At 37.2% G+C, this 22,186-nt stretch overlaps 1 protein-coding gene across 2 annotated transcripts in view; it reads right to left on the bottom strand.

Moving 5' to 3' along the window:
• Positions 1-2,287: 2,287 nt before the first annotated feature.
• The window catches only part of LOC134754194 (WD repeat-containing protein 47), a 105,668-nt gene continuing 85,769 nt past the window's right edge, over positions 2,288-22,186 (bottom strand). For both annotated transcript variants that reach the window (XM_063690337.1, XM_063690336.1), the window contains exons 7-10: positions 16,523-16,666; positions 15,633-15,788; positions 12,375-12,594; positions 2,288-7,074 (exon numbers count right to left, since the gene is read on the bottom strand). In XM_063690337.1, coding sequence (XP_063546407.1) covers positions 6,929-7,074; positions 12,375-12,594; positions 15,633-15,788; positions 16,523-16,666 — 666 coding nt within the window. In that variant the 3' untranslated portion in view covers positions 2,288-6,928. The remainder of the gene's footprint in view (positions 7,075-12,374; positions 12,595-15,632; positions 15,789-16,522; positions 16,667-22,186) is intronic.

Below are 22,186 nucleotides of genomic sequence, written 5' to 3'. Positions count from 1 at the left end.
TATTACCCCACATAATAATACCGTAATTTAGCCAGGCATGTGCATACGCGTAATATGTTGTTAGAGCTGTCTCTAAATTTGTCGTTACTTTAACCTCCCGAAGCGCATAGACGAATTGAGATATTTTTTTCCTAATTTTCTCTATATGAGATTTCCAATTCATGTGACTGTCTATATCTAAACCGAGTAGTGCAAGTGTAGCGCTTTGCACGACTTCTAGCTGAGTATCTTCGTAGGTGTAATCTATATCTAGTGACGTTTTCTGGTAGGGGTAGAATGCAATTATTTTGGTTTTCTTATAATTTATATCGAGGTTATGGTCTCTCATCCAGGAACTGATTACATTTAGGTTAGCTGTAAGTTTCTCATTGACGTCTTCAGGGTTTTGACAAGCTGTAATTAGTGACACATCATCGGCAAATAGCACACAGGGATCATTTGTGATTTTAGGGAGGTCATGATGTAAATAAGGAAAAGCAAACATCCAATAACGCTTCCTTGCGGGATAGAAGCGTTAAGAGTTTCAAAATTTGATTTTACATTTTCTATTTGTCCAGTTGCAAAGTTAAAGTGTTCTATCTTGGCGTGACAGTGACGTTTTTGTTTATGATATAAAGCGTTCAAAAGGTTAAAATTCAGTAGGCGTCATGCTTATCGCATCAATACTGATAATAGCGTAGCATCTACGAGACAAATGCTTTTTTTTTAATGATAATTAGAAGTCACTTTTTTACCCGCTCGATAGTAAGAGACAAACGCTCTATTCTTCGTTTCGACGCAATCTGACGACACGTCTGTCCGTTTGTGTGCATGTATGTTCGCGATAAACTCAAAAACTCCTCCTTGCTTCGTTCTTCTCAGTGCTGAGGGTCGTGACCTCCTACGTGGAGCACATGATTCCGGATGGCAGATTTCCAGGCATTCCGATCTCTTGCGACTTCTAAGGCATTATGGACCTTGATGGATAGCGATTTGCTTACCTGGTCGGACCGCTGCGTTGGAGTCAGGCCCCTTCTCTTTCCTTCCACCGAACCAGTGACCATGAGCTTTTTCAGGTTGTCTCCAGTCTTCCTGGCTATGTGTCCGAAGAAATCAAGTACTCTCCGGAGACGTGTGGTTGTAAGCCTGGTGGTTACTCCGAGCTCCTTCAGTATTGAGGCGTTGGTCCGGTGTTCGGTCCAAGATATGCCTAGCATTTTCTGCCAGCACCACATTTCAAAGGCATCATGCAATGCGCTTTCTCAAACTCAAAAACTACTGAACGGATTCCCATGCGGTTTTTACCTATCAATAGAGTAATTTTTGAGGTAGGTTTAGGTGTATAATTTGTTAAGGTTTTGTGTAACCCGTGCGAAGCCGGGGCGGGTCGCTAGTATCATGTATGACGGTTTAGATTTGAAGTCGGTGGATTGTTTCAGTGTGTGCGTGTGCTCTTACTCGTACTTTGTTTGTGAACTTTATATAGTAGACCATTGCGTAACGCACAGACAAGAAATTTGATTTATGTACACCTAGCTGCAAAAGTGCATGACCACTATGGATGAATTCCATCCATAATGTATCCATGCAGTTTTGCAGCGCATTGTACCATTTCGTATCTTGTTATTGTGTAAATTTAGTCTCTCACCGGTTGTCTTTACTTGAGTAAGGAAAGTAGGGAGATCCAGTGGAAGACTATGATAATATCAACATCGTGACTGGCGACAATCGCCCCGCGTTTGATGATTGTGTCTCCGTGTATGTACCTACTCGTAAACATAATTGAATGCGAGGTCGTATATGAGAATCGTATAAAATACTCGCTTCAAGACTATCGTTTACCGTAGCTGAATATTTAAACTAATTTAAGTATTTATTTGTTAAATATAATACTCGTACTATAATCGCCTCTGCTTGCACAAAATTAGGCGTATTAACCTTTTCAACGCCGTGTCAAACACAAAAGCTGTCATCCAGACGCCACGTCACCGAAGTGTCAAAACTGAAATTGAACTTTATGCATACACATGTAGGTCTATGTTGCTCTGTGGTCTATGACCGATTAATCGGTCTTTGGCGTTGAATCTACGGTGAGTATATATCGGTCATTGGCGACCAAAAGGTATCTGTTATTATACTGTTTAACCTTCGAGCAACAAATGAGGGGGTCGATTTGCCGAATGCATTTTGAAAGTGTGACACACAATAGGACAAACACACCTGGTAGATTATTATACAAAAAAATAATGGATTACTACTATTCCGTCTTAATAACAAGGGCTTAAAAGGAAATTAATCAAACAACTAGTAAGTAAATAATGTGATTATATTCTTAATTTATTAACGAATACATTTTGTTAACGAATTCCAGTTTGACAACGTTTTCGTCAATTCTGTTAACTTAAGTCTCGTACATAACGTACATTTGGGTAAGTAAAAATACTAAAGCATCGATTATCTTTCCAGTAAAAATTAATGTTCATCAATACATTTGTCATTCATAAAATATATAAATATACTATAAACATAATAACATTATGTGCAATAATGGGTGACTCAGCACAAATAAAATAATCATTAAAACAAGTTTTTTTATCATCTTCCTTTTGTCAAACACTACTTAATATAAGTACTTGCTCGACGTAAATAATTAACTAGCACAACATGAAAAATTAAATATTATAATTATTAGTTATTAAATTTGTGCAGTCGTTTACAATTGGATTGCAGTACATTATATTAATAATTTAGTTAAGTAATGTTATAATCTTTAAGATTGTCATCAATACAATTATTTCTTTACTAAAAATTAATTACTAACATTATAGGTGTCCTTAGGCCTAGCGCCTCTCTTGCCACCAGTACGACGTGCTATGATCCCTGTGTGTGTAACTCTGGAAAGGCCGCAACATAACCTACGCTACGGCTTGGCTTATTATTATTAGCACAGGATCTGAGTTCATTCATACTGCATGACATGACAAGCCGCGTCTTCATCAATCCTACGAGATAAGCAGGTATTGCAACTGAATGTCAATAGTTACTTAAAATTGCATTTCACGTAACATTTAGCTTTAAAGCGATGTCTACAGTTGATTTATAATTTACTGGAATGAACGTGATTTAATGAAAAGAAATGACGCATTAATTATTTCTTTTAAAGTACTTACAATTTAATTTGCAGTTGTGGGCAAGAGCTCGCAATTATTTACAATGTTCGCTAGCAAAATTAACTGTAAATAAAGTGACCGAATGCCGAAACTCAAGCATATTAACATCTTCGCTGCGGCAATTAGTCTCTCGCAATCAACCATACTTTGCATGGGGTCTCTCGACCCCCTACCGCAGTGAACGTTCAAAGATAACCAGTAAACAATACCTACGATAAGTTGCCTACCCCAAAAGCTCTTTTTATAAATGGAATACCTTACCTATCATGGTTAACGAAATTAAATTACTTGCTAGCTTTTCAACATTTAATCCGCAAATCTGTCGCTTGAACTCATAGCAAAATCAGCAAAAACAACCCGACCACGCCGTACAGCACGTACTCAACACGACTCGTATTAAAGTAAAATACTTATGACATTGACGAGGGGAACGAAAAATAAACCTTCAAACAATGAAAGTAAGGGCAAAAATTGATGAACAGGAAAATTTTTAATATAATACATGACGGATTGAATTTTTATTAGTCTGGAAGCTAATAAAATGAGACTGGAAATGTTTTTGATTAAATCTGACCTAACTTTTCCAATTGTGGTGACAATTCTGTTTGGTATTAGTCCAGAAGGCGAGCTTAAATTTCTCACTAAGAAAATATAATGTATTTTTTTTAGTTACAAATCGTTTCAAAAATGAGATTTAATTTACAAAATCGTATAGTCAAACACAATTTAAAAATACATAAAATAAAAAGCGAATTATGTCGATATTCCTATTTGTGACAAGATAATCACTACGCAAGGTCCATATATACTTACGTATATAAAAAATAAAGTTTTTTTTTTTGCGTTTAAAGCTTTTGTCTTTAACATCTATAAAAAGAAATAAAGCTAGAAGCATTTTACAGCACATCACAACACATCACATTATCAAAGATTTAAAATGGAACCTAACAAGTAAATTTATTCCCACGTATTAGACAAGTGAGCAGTCTTTCTTTTTAGAAATGGTTAGACCAGGGGTCGGCAACATTTTTTGAAAAAGAGCCAAACACAGCAAAACACCAATAATACGTAGTTCAAAGAGCCGCAAGTGTTGTTTTCAGTGGTTTAAGAACTCTCAAGTGTTATTTTTTGTGTTGCTTAATGAGCTGCAACCTTTAAAGAGCAGCATGCGGCTCGCGGGCTGCGGTTTGCCGACCCCTGGGTTAGACCTATAAAGTCATATTATATGACTTACAATATGGTTACAATGCGTTGATTTTGTTAAATATACAGTTCAATGGGGTTGGCCGGTCGAAGTATTTAGCAGATGGCGCCAGCATACCTTGCCCTGTCAATTCCTAGAATTGTGTCAAATTATTGTTTCTTAATGGAATTGTATGCCCTGGATGCCAGCCCTTTAAGCCAAATCTCATAGAATAAAACGAGAGAAAGAGGCAAGCTATTATGGCGCCATCTATGCAAACCTTTGACAGTTGCCAATCCCATTATACCTCTAAACTCTCAACGGACTTATTCTAGATAATTCTCATCAAAAAATCAGTTACCATTTTTTGGCCTATTTACGTATTTGTGGTAAACAATATTACAAGAAGCCATCAAGTGTAATTTTACATTAAAATGTTAAGTATACACATACAAATACATACAGCAACATATATTATGAAAATACAGCTACAGACAAAAGTATTAACTCAAGTAATATACGTACATCACTTTAACTTACGTATTTATATTTAACAACACAAAATGTTACCATGAGGAGCTAGAAAACATTTATACATGTTTTCCTGTTAAACTATGTTTTAAGGAAATAAAATTATATATTATTAATTTCCACACTACTTAGGCCCGCCATGACACATTGTCTCAAATTTATAACAACACCCCAAACAGCAAACAAAATACGTGAATTTACATTACTTAATATGTATTGTGGTAAAAGAAAATATAACACATACTTGCACCTTTTTTACACTGAATATTATTTCAACCTGCTAACATGTCAAGTTTAACTTTGGCCGTAATCGGGCTCGTCGGTTAATAATATCGGTCGATTAGTATAATTTTAAATTTTAAGTCATGTAATTGTCAGTATAAATGTTTACACATTTCGTATAAATAATACACTGTACAGTACGGAAAGAAACCAACATAGGGTTGATAATTTTAAAGATGTGTTTCTGCTAACAAATTCCTTTGTTATTCTTCAAAATAAGAAAAAAATTCCAATCCACATAAGGTTAATCACTGGACAGTAAAATAATGGAATAGTTATAAATACTATAAACAAACTAGATATCATTGCAGAGAAATCGAAAAATTTATTTTAGATCCATTTTTAACTACATATGTAAAATGCTGGGCCATCATACTGGCCCACTAAGATGGGCCAGCGTGTACGACTAAGAGGGTAGTGGTGTCAGATGGCTTATGGCGCGGCGGGATGGCGATGTCGGTTTTTCGTCCGCACATCAAAGGTAGTGGGCCAGCGATGGTGCGTACGCATCTATACGTGGCCCATTCCATAGTGCGTGTTTTCAACCATCGCATGGCCATCTCGTTGGTCCAGCGCTGGGCCATCGTGTAGAGGAGCCATTAAATGTTGCGCTGTAGTATCAGTAAACGGTAGTGAACAATCCCCTCCTCTATCGTTACTTCAGAAACCGAACCGTAAGTAAAGTTTCAAATAACTGGATGCACTGTATCACCAGGAGTATTTATACTGGCCATCTGGATCAGTTTTGAATAACAGAGTTTTCGTGTTTTCACAATGAAATTGTAAAGATGTAACATGTCATTTTTTCTTACTAAGTCTCACAATTATAACTGACAGTCAAAACTGTGATAATTGATCGTGGGTGGGAACTTTACATCTCGTACCAATTCATAAAACTGACATTCCACGTTTATCTGGCAGCGTTTATCACTGTAGTATAAAAATAAATTTTATGAAATAGACTTCAAAAGGTATGAAAAATCTTATACGCGTAGGCTTAGGCGGCAGAGCTCCCGCCAGTTACGAAAAATCGATCACAAATTGAATTCCCGAGACACCCTTCGTAAAATCTTTTGTATAAAATTTTAAACGTAATTTATTTACAGAACATATATATAATTTAGCATTGCCTTTATTATATTACAGGACGTTACACGTGAAATTGAAATTATAATAAAACAGAATATAATACATTATAAAGAGCTTGGCCCTTCTTTTGATTGGCCGTACTTGACTGAAGCCTTAGTAACCATCATTTATGGGTTTCCATGTCAAAAGATACCTTATGCAGTCGTCGTGATGTTTTTTGTTACGGAAAGCGAAAATACGCTCTCCTTGGTCTCCCCGTATTCCTTTTTGCTTCATGATTACATTTCTAATTTGTCTTTCCCATTCCCGAAATATGAGGACATGAAATATCAACAATTTCGCCAGACCAAAAAGACGGCAGGAGCGCTTATATGCCATAATAATTCACAACCGTAAATAGTGTCCTTAAATTTTGGGATCGATGAGGCAAGCACAACACTGCAAGTTCGACCCGCAATGATAAATTATGAAACTTGATGTCACGACACGATGACTAGTTGTGCTAACTCAGGAGAGTCAAATTTAGGCCCTTTCTTGATTTGGCAGTGCGGAATCGAAACAGTACGCAGTAAATTTTGCTGATCGGTGTGTGAGGCCCATCCCCGCTTCTATACCAACCAGTTTGCCGGTTCCGCATCGTCAAGTCAGGTAAGCGCCTTTTTCAGTGTTAGTACGACCCGGATACCTGAAGAGGTTAGACCGGCGGTATAGTCCACAGCACGGCGGTCTTGTCTGCAGAAGTCGAAAGGAACGAGAAGTCGTCCGGGTGCCATCTGGCGGAGATCACCTTGTCAGGGTGCCGCGCCACTGGGACGCTCGGCAAGGCGCAGGTTAAATCGCCTAAAACAAAACACTACGTTAACAAAATCGATGCTATATATTTTAAGGTTCATTTAAAAAAGTGTTCAAATTACCGCCTCCAGCAGTGATGATCAGCAATGACCTAATGAAATATGCTATTATATGCTATAGGTATATTATATTATATCTATTCCGTGTCCGCCATACAATGTGCAAAGTTTACTACGTTTTATTGGATATGAACATCCTTTTTAGGGTTCCGTACCCAAATGGTAAAAACGGGACCCTATTACTAAGACTCCGCTGTCAGTCTGTCCGTCTGTCTGTCCGTCTGTCACCAGGCTGTATCTCATAAACCGTGATAGCTAGACAGTTGACATTTTCACAGATGATGTATTTCTGTTGCCGCTATAGCAACAAATACTAAAAACAGAATAATATAAATATTTAAATGGGGCTCCCATACAACAAACGTGATTTTTTTGCTGTTTTTTTCCGTAATGGTACGGAACCCTTCGTGCGCGAATCAGACTCGCACTTGGCCGGTTTTTTTTTACCCACATATTTTGGTAATCAATATTGATAATATATACAAGGACGCCAAAGTAAATTAAACACTTACGCGAAAACTAATAATCTGATGGTATTTAGGTTATCCTGTTCAGTCAGCAGCAGAAGTAGCTGAGCGAGCCATGTATTCTAAAAGAGCTGCACACACTCTTAGCATCTTTTAACAATAAAGTTGTGCAAAAATTATTTTGAACAACAGGCGTGCTTAGCTTTTGCTGTTGACTGTTCATACTGTATATGGTATGGAATAGTCATTGTCACGTGACGTTTCTCCTGTTTATACAGCAGTAAGATGATTCCAAAATGCACTGGAATTAACTACAATAGGATTTGGCTCGCGTCCAAATGATATACACTCATATACCTAAATCGTTTTAATAATGTTTTATAATTTATTGTAACAAAATAGGTCTGTGGAATTTTTGAAGAAATGTCTCGTACAATCGAAATCGTAATTAAAGTTGTACCATGATTAAGTAATTTGCGTTATCTAACCTCTGTTGTAATTTAGATATTTTATGTATAGTTATTACTTTGCAACGAATTATTAAGGTTTGTGAATAAGCATACGATGCTTTATATTCCAGCCACTATTAAGCGCTATTTAATGTAGCTAAGGTAGAAGTGCGATCATGCTTCAAAATCACGCAAAGGCTGAGCGACCCAAAACGAATTCTTGAGGAAGGTGTTAGTGTATAATTTGTAAATGTTTTGTGTTACCCGTGCGAAGCCGGGGCGGGTCGCTGGTAAATAATATATGGAAATGACAATTTCACATTGCCTCTGTGATTATGATACATTTTTTACAATTAGATACTATTGTCTATTAAGTGTATACTATAGTATTTTTCAAACTTGAAGGGTAGGCTGACACATGTGATACCCTGTAATCCCTCGCATTGAAACATTTTATAGAAATTCAGTTTCATTACCTCAACAAAGCTGTTTGGTTAAGTCAAATAAAATTCAACGTGAATTGGAAACTTAGAAAAGATCCCTGGCATGTAGGTATATGGTACTCCAGCTCAGATCGTTTAATGCAGACCACCATAAAACGCATGCAATTCATAAGTGTTGCTGGCGACAGAGCCGAAAAACTAGGAATAGGTTTCACACTTTCCAATATTTTTATTTAAGTTTACCTAATATCTGATAGTAACGAGATCCATTCTACCGACCGAACATTTGCGGCGGTGTTTAGTGACTTTACCGCGATACAGTAAATCTAACATATTTTGTGAATTAAAATACCTTTATTTTCACTTTTGCTTCTGACTATGCTTATTTCTTACTAAATGATGTGTTAAATCCAATACAATAATCACGTATGCCACGTCGTAATAATAAAAAGGGCATTTGTTATTAGTCATCCCGACGAGTTTCATTTAGCGCTTGTCATCGGGTCGGAGTACTGATATCGGCAAACATTTGTCCTATTAGGGTCCCTTGTTTGCTACAGTTGATTACGGAGCCAACGTGACATATGATACTAACTAACGACCCTGGGTTTGCGCGTTGGGGCATTTAGGAAGTATCCCAGTAGACTACATGACTCATGTACCACTGCCTCTGGTTTGAAATCCCGTATTCTGAACCACTATGTCGCAGTTTGGTTTTATTCTACAGTACTTAAAGCTTGATTTGCGCACATCCCACTTGAGTGCCGTTTATTAAACACAGGCCTAGTTTTTGCTAACAACGCGTGTCTCGAGTTATCAAGAAGTGCAACTGAAGAGGGTCAATCTTGGAGCCATAGTCGCATACAAGCGCCTGACTGATACATGTTAGATTAGAATCATATTTTTTAATGTTGAAAGCTACACTACCCACCAATGTTATATTACCTTTGTATTATTTGCTAGGAGCTTTTGTAGATATTATCAGATGAAAACATCGTGTGATAATCCTGGCAGACTTTTTGATTGACCGATTTGGAAATCTACAGTTAGATTTCCTAATAGGTCATTAAAAAAGTCCTACAAGATTCTTATATAAGTACCTACAAAATTCTTATTTCACACATTATCGACGTACTTTGACACTTTTAGGCTAGGTTCACACGGCGTAATTTTTTCTCGTATACCGTATACGGGAAAAATTAACGCCGTGTGAACCTAGCCTTACGATCTAGCCGCAGAAAGATGTGTCTTTTGTACTAAAAGTTTTTCTAACTAAGATAACGGGTACTTTTCGCACTGAATGCAGGTCAAGGGTAAAATCGTATTTTCCTTTCAAAATTTTCACATTACAAGGTCCGTGATTAGGGATGATTCTTCTATAAACATAAAAGAGAGTCCATGCTGGGTAGCCACAATAAAACGACGGCAACACACGATGAGAATAGGACGGAGCGAAAAACGAAAGTTAATTTTAGCCCTAAAGTTAGCAAATGTGTATGCAGGGGTGCCAAGCTAATAGCTTTGCTGACTTTCCTTCTAGCTGCAACGTTGATTCACCTAAGATGTCTTGAAATGATAGAACTGTACATGTACATGTACTTAACGCAAATAAATAAACAATAATCTGAATCTGAACGTGGAACAAAACAATGCGTATTCTATAATAAAAACTACTTCATGGCAATTGCGTATCGCATCCATATTGCTATTAGACTCGTATTTGAAACTTATACGCAAGTTTTAGAAGTCGATCGTGGGGTAACGTTAGCCGCGCAGATATACTAAGTAAGAGTTTGATTAGTTTAGTATACACTATTTATGAGGTATTTCTCTCACGTATTTTCCTATGAGTATTGCTGAAGCAAAGCCAACTTACGGCCTTGTCCGTGATGAAAATAACCACGTGTTCTCCTTAATAAACAGTATTTATGCCCCGTTTGCACCGCACGAGCGTATTAATGAGTTATCGATCTCGGGCGATACTAAGAAACCCCTCAGGACACGACCCAATAAGGTTGCTAATGTCGGTGCTAATAGAAAAATTATTCGCTGGTAGATTTTAATAAAGACTATTCCACCAAACACATTTTAGTGTAAAATGTTGCCAAGACGAAACCATAAGGCTCGCACTGTCAAAAATATATCAGATCTCTTGTCTACAAGCCAAGCTTCTAACTACAAGCCCTAATGTGGCTTGGCCGTTTCGTTACCCTCACATGGGCGTAAGGTGAGAAATTTATTCACTGTTCATAATTTTTTATTATACATTGTCATTGTATTTACTAACACATAGCTATAACGATGGTACTAACAATATTGTATGGAATTTTGAACGTTCCGAAAACAAGATCTTATTATTTTATTTTTATTTTTTTATTGTTTATATATTGTTCTTGTAGCACATATTGAAAATATTAATTTTCACATTTTTATCCTATCAAAATCCGAATTAATGAAGCATATGTATTTAACGTAAAAGCACATAGCACCTCGCACATGGCATGAACCACAACATTATATATCTTTATTCTAAAGATATTTGTGAAGTAAACCGTGACCGACGGAAACAAGCGTATTTTTTCTAATGGTCCATACCATAGCGTATTCTAACATGGGCTCGCCTTGCAGACCCATGTTAGGATACGACTGGCTAATTAATGGGCGATTAACGGACTGCCCAGAATGTGCTGTTAATAATACTGGATCTAATCAACACTTCGTTGCTTTACAATTGTAGTCGACATTAAATTATCAACCCATTTTCGTAAATACAATTTGTCAGACTAATTTAGGAAAGTTAAATGAGAAATAGGTAACAGACTTTACAATAAAAGTTGGCGCAGGTGTCAGATATTCAGATATTTTGATTTAACTAAAATTGATACAAGTATCGAATAGTCGTTTATAGACAAAAAACTTTCATCCGTTCACATTCGTTCCATTCGCCTCTAACTACATAAACCTATATAGAACTGGCAGCAGCAGCAGCGGGACAAAAACGTTTGCCAAAGAAGTCGCATATCGAGCGAGACAACCTATTTCACATAACACTATTAAAAAATACAAGAAACTTAAAACTAATCGCGCTTATCCGTTTAGTCAAGAGTTAGTAAGTCGATATAGCAAATATCTGGGTTTCAAAGTTTAAATTTTCAAGTAGTATAAGTTTTTAATCGGAGCTACGTCAGAAAACTATTACTTTTCAATGGTTAAGCTGAACAAACATGACCCACTTTGAGTTGTTACTCGCGGCCGTTTTGAACTTTTGACGCTTGCGTACCGAGGTGTTTGTTATATAATTAATGCAAGCCTCAACCCGCGACTTCGTCCGCGTGGAGTAATGATTTCCTTCATAAAAACAGTCCTATGTTTTTCCCCGGGTCTCAAACTATCTCGATACCAAATATCATTCATTGATATTTCACTATCATTCATACACAGCAATTAGGTTCATGTCTCTGATAGGTACATCACATACCCAAAGCACAGTATATAAAACAATACAGTCATTTGACGAAGCCGTCTAGACAGGGCAATCGTGCGGGGTGGAAGGGGCGAGGGGTGTACCGCGCGCACCCGAGCTGCATACATTCGCTATTGTTAGTAGCTCGGTACACGTCAAAGGCGTCGGTCCACTGTATACTTTTTGCACTGTGCCCAAAGTTTAGAGCTATGAAGCATTATTTTTTATTGAGCCCTAAGATGTAAACTAATGTGTACAGGAGTGACAGTTTTTGTTTAAAAAAAATTGTATGACACAAGTTTCAATAAAAATCTGAGATAATGCTAAGAATAATTAATAGTTAAGCTCACACTGGAGATCCGGTACACGCGATATTAATTGCTAGGAAAGTACAGTTGTAAATTCACCCTGAAGATCTGTGAGCACCACTCTGGTGTCGTAGCCAGCTGTGAGTAGATAATACGCGCCGGGCGAGAAGCGCACGCTGCGTACGTCGCCCGAGTGTGGCGTGAACCGCTGCAGCGCGCGCGAGCCGCGCACGTCGTGCAGCGCGCACGAGCCGTCGTCGTGCCCGCACACGAGAAGCCGCCCGGACGGGTCCACCGCCAGCGACGCCACGGCTGCACCCTACACAACACAAATTGAAGTTCTCATTAAGGTCATATAAAACGACATTGCAAATATACCATCGTTGCCACACTTAACTGACAATTCGTAAACCTTATTGATACTAGATAAGTTACACCGACCGCCAGTTACCTACAAGTATCTCTCTCTCTCTGGGTAGGTCCCTCGTGTCTGAGGATCGTGGTCAGCATCACGGTTGTATCTGGAGCCGGTGATCTGTCTTCACCGGTTTCTGTCTAGCGAGTATCTTACGACAGGTCTTTGACTTGATCGGTCCATCTCGTTGGTGAACGACAGCGCAATCTCGGTTTTGGTTTCAATGTATACTACTAGCGAAATGTAGTCTTCGACAAGGTATGAGTCTGAAGGCTATCAAAACTATTGTACCATCTTTAAGAAGCGGATACATGTTAGTGGTTTTTAACCACTGTAATAATGCATTAATTTAATGCTTGAAATGAAATCGTATTTTCATACTTTGAATGCGCTATGCCGAAAATATGGTAAAGGTGTGAAATGAGTAACGACAATAGTGAGCGAAATATGTCATATAACTTACGTTTAGTTCAGCAATAAGAATACTCGACAGCTTAGCTACTTACTCGTACTTTACCAGTTGAAAGTGTCGCATGCAATATACATATTTTGTAAGCGACGCGGCGATCTATCTTCATGCCAATATCGACGACTTAAATATCGAGTATAAACCGGAAACTTTAACTTGCCAACTTAAGAGGGTTTATGCTAAAGGGGCGCGGATCGCAACTTATCTAATTTTGGAGTTTTTATTCCAGACTTTTTTATGTTTTATGAAATGACCTTATAAGCTTTATGCCACATTTTTAAGTTCATCAGATTAAATGTTTGATAAATCATCTTTGACACAATGTATTTTATTATATAAAAGAATTATGAAAGTTGTTACTAAACATGTTGTAATTAAAGAAGACAAATATACCTACACTTTTATATTAGTGTTTATTTAGGTATTTAGAGAGAGACCTCAATCATATGCTTAGATTGACGCCGGGATGTCCGGAGAAGGCACGTCCCGGGGAAAATACCTACACTAGATTCATAAGTTAAATCTACATATCGTCAGGTGACAAGCAAAACTCAGTAATTACTAAAAGTAATTAAACAAAAATCAACCTTATTTGGATAATAGTACGGTTCACTATGGCTATGAACTTGTGGTGGTACTTAGTGACTTTTGCTTGTCACCCAACGATATATTATTGTAACGTAAATACCTAGTCTAGCCATAAATTCTGTGACAAAATTAATTGTCCTTTTAAATAATATTGATTAATCAATATACGCACAAAAAAAATGTTTGTGTCTTAGAGATCCCAGTCTGCTCTTCGCGTCAAATAAACATTACAAGATACACTTGGGTCCGTCGTGTATATTTCATTATTGTTACATATCAGTTTGTATTATTAGTAGTAACAATTAACACTTATACAGACTTACCCCCTACTACGTCTACTAAAGTTAACAAGCCGCTAATAATTGTTTGTCCCTTTCCGACGTATTGGTATGATGGAAAGGGACAAACGATTATTAGTGGCTTGACAACTTTAGTAGACGTTTATGAATAAGGGGGTCAGTATCTACTCTTTATGCTACAATATCACAATCATCCCAAACATTTTTATCAGTTAAATAATCTGATATTTTATAGTAGGCTTTCTTAGTTAAATTGGTAATTACAACTCTTTTAAATCGATGATACAGTAAATATGTTATGTGACTAGGTATTTTGTTGTAAAAATGGATCGATTGTCCTACGAATGACTTTCAAACTTTTGCCAATCGTAACCGCCGCGCAGCAAGTTTTCCTTTATTTCTCACTTAATTTATGTCACTAATTTTTGGAAAATCCTCATAATGCTTCCTGGCGTACATAATAACTTTATAAATAAAGAGCGACGGCAATGTTATAATGTTTACGTCTCTAAAAAGATTTCTTATCGACGTGCGAGGTTTTAGATTATAAATTGCTCGCACTGCTCTTTTTTGAAGAATAAATATGCTCTCATCTGCAGCTCTTCCCCACACTAGGTCTTCAGACCCGTATGACATCAGACTATGACAATAGCTATAATAAACCAATCTTGCTGTATCTACATCTGTTATTTGTCTTATTTTTCTAACGGCATAGACAGCAGAACATAATGTACTACTTAAGCTAGTTAGGTGCGATCCTCATTGAAGTTTTAAATCGATACGCTATCTGAAAACTCTAAAACATCCTGTCCGAGAATCAAATTGGGTTTGTGACCCATTTGCTGACGGCAAGTGGAGAACCGGATACCATCTAGTCTTTTTCGGGTTCAGAAGCAAGTTATTTGTGGTAAAGCAAGTTATTGGTTTGTTACAGATATATTTAAAAGTTCTAGGGTCAAAAAAGTTATACGTATTTTGGAGGTGCGTCGCTCGTTCGTTAAAAAATATGAAATAAGGCAGGATATATTATGTTAATATCGAATAATAATTAGGCATTTTTTTATTTCTAATTAGATTCTCTATTTGATATGTAAAATTTAAAACAATAAATTAATTCATAGTTGTTCTGTACAGATAATATACTGACAGAATTTATGGCTAGACCAGTTTAATTCAAATCCATTTTACCGCCTCCTAACAGGTGAAATGAAAAGAAGATGCTAAAACAGTCGGTAATTTTCGGGTATTACATCATTATAAGTTGAGGTAGAGTTTATTGCTGAACAAGTTCTAGGAGAATTATTTTAGATTGCAACCTTACAAGGTAGCGTAGGCGAAATATTCTAAAGTAGCGCGCAAGGCTGAAATAACTTTTGCCTTGTAAACGCTATCCGATTTCTATAATTTTCAAACAAAAAGTTATCTAAACCAAGACTACCAACTTCTTTATTTTATTCTGAACATGGAAGATGAAATTACTCTGGAGACTACTATAGCTGTGGGTTTAGAACCTATTCCATCAGTAGAAAACGGCGCACAATTATTTTCGTATTTCGACTGTATGGTACGAGTCTAATTGGATTTACCTTGGTAGCACTGCCGACGGGCGGCGAAATGACGTTAACGCAGCCCCCCGTCCGCAGGTCCCAGAAGCGGACCGACTTGTCCTGGCTGCCAGACACGAACATCGCTCCTCCCCAGTTGTACAAAGCCAACACGTGCCCGGAGTGACCGCTTAGTGCCTGTGTAAAAATAAACAACCGAATTAGTTCTGGGGCCCATTACTCGAACGGTATTAGGCTAATATTATTAGTCCACAAACTGTCTAATCGTATGAGTTTCCATGACAACACACTAATAATATTAGCCTAATATTGATCAAGAAATGGGCCCCTGATGCGATTACGGGCCCATAAGTCGAGATTTTTATCGAATGTAGTCTTCGTTTTCCTGATACGTATGTGAGTGCGAATACAAATAAAATGGCAACCATAATATCATCGTACTGATATTCATATATCTGGAACCTATTGCCATAATGATAACAAATATTTATTTTTTAAACTATATTTCATTTATTTCTAAATATTTTCGAAGATTTTAAAGATCCCCCGACGAGAGCTGGATCTTTTTAGTGATTTTGTCCGAATCCGCGTTCCGTATACGACGGATTAATTGCTGTTAATCCACGAATAAGTAATTTAATTAAAATAGCTGTCTGCGCAAGAATCACGGCCAACCTCGAATTAATTCGGGGTAATTGATTACTTGTTTAATCACTTTAATTTCTCCTAGATAGATAAGTACCAATTAATTCTATGAACATCTAATTTAACTCCTTAAATCAAATCGAGGATCAGGCTCATATCACTATCTCTGTCACTCTTGCATCAACCACGCAAGTGTGAATGTGATGTATTACGACCCAGATCGTCGGTTTGGTTTTGCGGATAGTATACCTAGGGAGAACATTTACCTGGAAAGTCTTGCCAGTGGCGCAGTCGGTGACGTAGATCTTGCAGTCGCCGGCACCGCCGCTCACCAGCAGACTGGTTTTGTTGGTCGTGTCCTCTATGAAGCACACGTCTCTTACTGTGCCGTCGTGCATCGTTAACTCCACCTGAACAAGAAGATATATTTTATGCTTGTAAGTATAACATTAACGTGAACAATAATATTGTTTACCCAGTGAAAAAAGAGGTGTTTAAGACGGACGGACGGAGCAGAACTAATATAAGGTTTACCCCTGTTATTTTATTCATTAGTCCATCCGCGGTTGAGAGGATCATTAGAAATAGTAAGCTGTATTTTGGTAATTTTGAGTAACCAATCTAACAACTACTCAATATGCATAGCCTAGAAAGATTAAAACCAGGAATGGTTTGTCCTTCTAAATAAAGGACATTCATTCATTTATACTCAAAGTATACCCGTGTAAAATCAGATGTAGGTACCTAATGTCGAAAAACATTAAAAGAATGTTTGCACTTCAAAAGTTCTAAGAGAAGATTTGTGTGGCGCAAAGGTCAGTTACGTAGAATGAAATGCACAGAGATAACCGAGGCTTAAGTAGTCTACGATGTACTTTAAGAGTATTTTCTGTTAAAGCATTATCTGTGCAATTATATAAAAAATATCAATTTAAATGATTATTGTATAAAACACACCGCGTATTAATTTAGAAGACATATATTGACTCGTGTAAATTCTCTTGGTATCGAAATTAAGACTGACCCACGGCCACAGGGCGAACACGTCTGTACACGCGTCATAGTGTGAGTAAGTTGCTTAAAAATACATAGTACTGAGCGGCCAGCAAACGGCCGTCAATCTGCTGTCGCGGGGCGAGGTAATTCGAATCGGGGCGGAGCGGTGCGTGGCCGTTCTGTATGATAATATTTACTATTACTTATTCTGTGCCACGGCGACACAAACTACAATATACACCAAAAGACAATATTAGATAATGCAGTAAATAAGCCCTAAGCAGGAACACGTACTATACGTATAAAGTATCTGGCCTCCAGCAATGGTGTTTATAGTCACAAATAACGCCCGGAATTTCAAATAGCCCCACGCGATGATATCCGTTTTACGAATAGGCACATATATGGAAGAGACGGATATTTCACCGAAGGCGTGACATGCGGTCAGCGCACGCTAACAGTGTAGGGACTTTTAGGAAATAACAGTTTCTGCTTTTAGCTCAATTCTAAGTAGTTACATTACATTTGATCGTTGTTACCTTGTCTCCAACTCCATAAATTATTAGTGGCAGATATCGTTTTTTATAAATTTATTTATTGTTCAGGCTTAAGGCATCTAATAAAACGCAAAGTATACAAAACACGCCGGCAGGGATAGCCGTGAGTTAAAAGAGGTATCAACTCTAATACCAGATAAAACCATTGCCTAAAGTTCAGCCATTACCCTGCCAGATTTTCGTATCGGGGCCGCTCTGACGATACTTGAACAAGGCTATTTAAACGGTGAATTGTTGTTAGTTGCTCACAAATTTGAATAATAATACCAATTGTTCACTAGTTATTTCAATAAGAGCATAAGGATAGGATAGTAGAAAGTTCGCTTGTAATACAAGAACACCAAGTATGAGAATACATTATTATTTTATGCGTATCAACCTGAAGATGTATATAAATGTGAAATTAATAAATATATACACACTAAATGAAATTTTATTATTCAGGATGCGCATATCCTCAACCAGAAACGTCACTATTGACACTGACAGATCATATCCATAACAAATCCAGATCAAAGTCTTAACCTGTTATTACAATCAGACCGGCTAGCATGAGTTGCGTCCTCGCGCGCGAGTCCATACTTGAAGTCACGATAAATGTACGAGTACTAGTTGTAACCAACTCGTATTTAGAGGTATTTTTTTCCAAATATATGTACATAAACATCAATATCTGATAGCCGAGCGCTAACGCAGCGTACTACGTAGCCGAACAACACGCGAACGCGAAGCGAAGCGATGCGGCGCGGGGTGAATTAATCCTTTGGTACCTATTATAGAAGTGTCCTACGTGTGCGATCTCGTTGCGAAAGCGAACGCCGTGGGCCCGCCGCGCCGCGCCGCTTCGCTTCGCATTCGTGAGTTGTTCGCTTACCTAAGACGCTGCTTAATCCGTGCGGCTTCGGTCCTGTTGTCGGGTGGTTCTAACTCCGGAACTTACGTACGAAAAATCATTTCATATTTACCAATCTTCGGACAAGGAATACATTTCGTGAAAACCAGACTAAACCCAACAAGGTCCAGGTTTTCCTTTGGGTTGGAAAGTCACATGGTATCCGGTTTCTATAAATAGTAAAAGGGTCTGCACCAATTCTTGGAACAGCCAAGAGCGGACACCGGACTCCTTTGCTAAGTAAGTATAACTACATCTGATCGCGGTAAATAATTTGTAAAAAGAACTGAAAGTCACAATCTAATGCAATCGTCCATTGGAAGATCGTTATTTTTTCCAGAAGCATATCGATCGGATATATCTGTTGATATAAGTTAATGATGATGACGAAACAAGTCTGTACACGGGGGCGGATTCAATTGCGCCGTTCAACTCAAAAATGTACGCACAAACTAGCAGGGCAAGATTACTCGTAAATTATGTATGAGCACCAAGCATCCGATAAGTTTCCGGGCCCTTTAGGCATACTGGCATCTCCAGGTGTGGGCTGTCTCATGAATAAGGTACACGATTAGAGGATGTTTCGCGTACCATGTAATTTCCACAGTCGATTTCCACATTATTTTAAATAGCTTACGACCGACCATATGGCCACTTCTGAGCGTTTGTTTGTTTGTTTATGACATGTAAAGCGTTAATGGCAAAAGCGGAATTTGAAATGTTTACCCTATTTATGAACAAAGACTAAAGTATAAATTGAAATAGATGTCGTATACGAAATAAAAAGTGAACTATACCTACTGTTCTACCTTAGATTTGGCCAGGGGGCGCCGTAAGCCCTTAAGAGACTGCATATGTGACGTTTTCAACCAAAAGGTTGTCGCTTGTCGATAAGGTTAATTTCAAATTGAAGCTATATGGAAATAGCGCCTTATTGACAACCGACAATAAGTACCCTTTTGGATGAAAATGGCACATATACTTGAGAAAATTCGAGCCATGCCACCGTGGACCGGATGGCCGAGTGGTCTAGGCATCTGCCGCGAATGCAGAGGACGTTGGTTCATTTCCAGCCATGGGCACTGGAGGCTTTGGTCACTTTTATTTTCGTACATGACATCTATTTCAGTTTATAATTTATATTTATAGTGTTTCTACTTGAAATTGAAATATTTTCCTAAAATAATTTGATTTGTTTCCTGTACAGTAAAGACCAGATTTTTTTGAATATACACCGCATCAAACGCTGAGTAACAAATTTCAGCGGTAATATTTCTTAAAGTATTACGAGGCCCTATGCCGATGCCTAAGCTTACAAGATTCCAGAGAATTTTATTTTCGTGGTTGGGTAGATAATGTATTTGTGTTCCAATAATTAGTTATAAAAAATTGTACAAGTATTTTTTTCTGACTCAATTAGAATAAAATTTTAGTAGATGATTTAGTATAACCTTTTGACTTCTGAGCCATATTTCTAGAAGAAGGTTCCGTTTTAAGGACATGGTGTGGTATCCCTTTTTTGTGTGGAATTTAATAAGCTTTCGTTTCGCCATACACAGTATTCACACTAAACCCAGATATTCCGAGAAAAAAAACAAAAAAAAAAACAAAAACTATACTTATCAAGATGGCGTTTAATCCCCGGGGTCCCCGAAGCTCAAATTTTAAGACATGCAAACAGAGATCCCAGGGATTAAAGGTGTCAAATTTTATTACCGTCACTATTGTCTAAACCTAGGAATTTCTCCCTATTCGTTTTACTAAATTTGCATTGTAGTACTGGTGTTCCAATTAGTTACCTAATGATGTTTTTTTTTTGAAATCAGCTCAATAGTTTAGGCACTAGAAGGAAAAATATGATTTCACATTCAGCATCCTCTCAAGTCGGCTATATTGTTTTTTCTTTAATAAAAGAAGTGTAAACAGGTTGTTGAATGTCAAGAGGAATCTATCGATACTTCAAGGTGTAGAGAATCATCAGCACTGAAACCCATTACCCTATTTTCTGGTTAAGTCGCAGTCGAGTAAAATGTTGATATTGGGGCAGATCATGTACAAATGTATGAACAAAGTGGAATTCCTATTCATCCAAGTTTCATATCAAAAGAATGTCCCCTGGAAAAGTATAAGCGCTCAATCTGGATTTAGCAAGTATTTTCTACAAGAAGATTTAGTTTTTCCGCAACGGTATGTAGGACTTTTGTGTAGAATTTAATAAGCTTTAATGTTTCCACACACCATATTTCCATAGAATACATAAATTCAGAGTAAAATGAGATCTTTTCCAGGAAGGTACACATTTTCCAATATGGCTGCGATTTCTCGAGGTCCCCAAATGTCAAATGGTGTGGACATAAAAAAGGGACCTTTAATTAACCAAATAAAAAATATACCAAATTACATCACTGTCCAAGAGATTTCGCAGTTTGTCCTATTCCGATTGTGCTATAATTTTATGGTAGTTACATAAAATTAATATATTTCAGCAATGTCTGGAAAATCCTTTCAATGTCTTAATAGCCTCAGAATCAGAAACTATTGCACCTACCCGGCTATTGTAGCTTAGCAGTAATAATTCAGTGTTCCATTATCGGTACAAAGAGACTCATTTCACATAATATGTCGTAACATTACACCGTACACTACACCGTAAACTGGTAAACTTGTATTTTCTCTTACAGAGGAAAGCCACAGGTAAACTAGTGTTCACAACACAAACGCGACCTTATCATGTATTCTTAGATTTCTATTTTATAAATTATTTTTATGCAAGGTACGCGTTTGCTAAAGTTACCTACTATTTATATTTACATGGCAGTTTGTAGTTTAATCTATGTCATCGCGATGTAGTTTCGGATAAGATACTAGTTTTACGCCTCAATAATGTGTTCTATGAAATTTAATATACCTATATGTTGACTTTTATTGATAGTGTATAAAAGACAGTATATTAGCTAGGGCAATAAATAGCTTCATAGATAAGATTATGGAAAGCCGGAAATTATAAATAATATGACTAAATGACAAGTAAATTACTTGTTATTTAGCACCTACTAACTTTTTTTTTATATGTTTTATTTTTGTTTCTTCATCAAGACAAAATTCTGTTAGTTACATGATTTATTTTTACAAATACAAATGAATTTATTTCATTACTTTTAACAGCTCTTCTTAGTTATAGTATAAGGGTTAGGTAGGTAGGTTAATGAAATTACTAATTGTTTTTCAGCAATAGACAAAAGACCCCACTTCCCCGTACGTGTGCGGCAAACGTGTATAAACGGCACTTATATCACAATTAGTAATTAGGTAATTACGTATAAAACGGATGTTTTTCAAAAGAACTGGCTAGTAAATCGGTACCTGGCCATTGTGCACACAGTGATATATTCAGTAACAAAACCAAACAAAGGAAAATCTAGTACAAACACAAACCTAGCAATTGCAATATTTGCAATGTACAGCTGAAACTAAATGGTTCGTTT

This window comes from Cydia strobilella, chromosome Z (assembly GCF_947568885.1).
Source record: "Cydia strobilella chromosome Z, ilCydStro3.1, whole genome shotgun sequence".
In the NCBI taxonomy this organism is placed as follows: Eukaryota; Metazoa; Arthropoda; class Insecta; order Lepidoptera; family Tortricidae; genus Cydia; species Cydia strobilella.
This window is presented reverse-complemented; position numbering and strand designations above follow the sequence as displayed.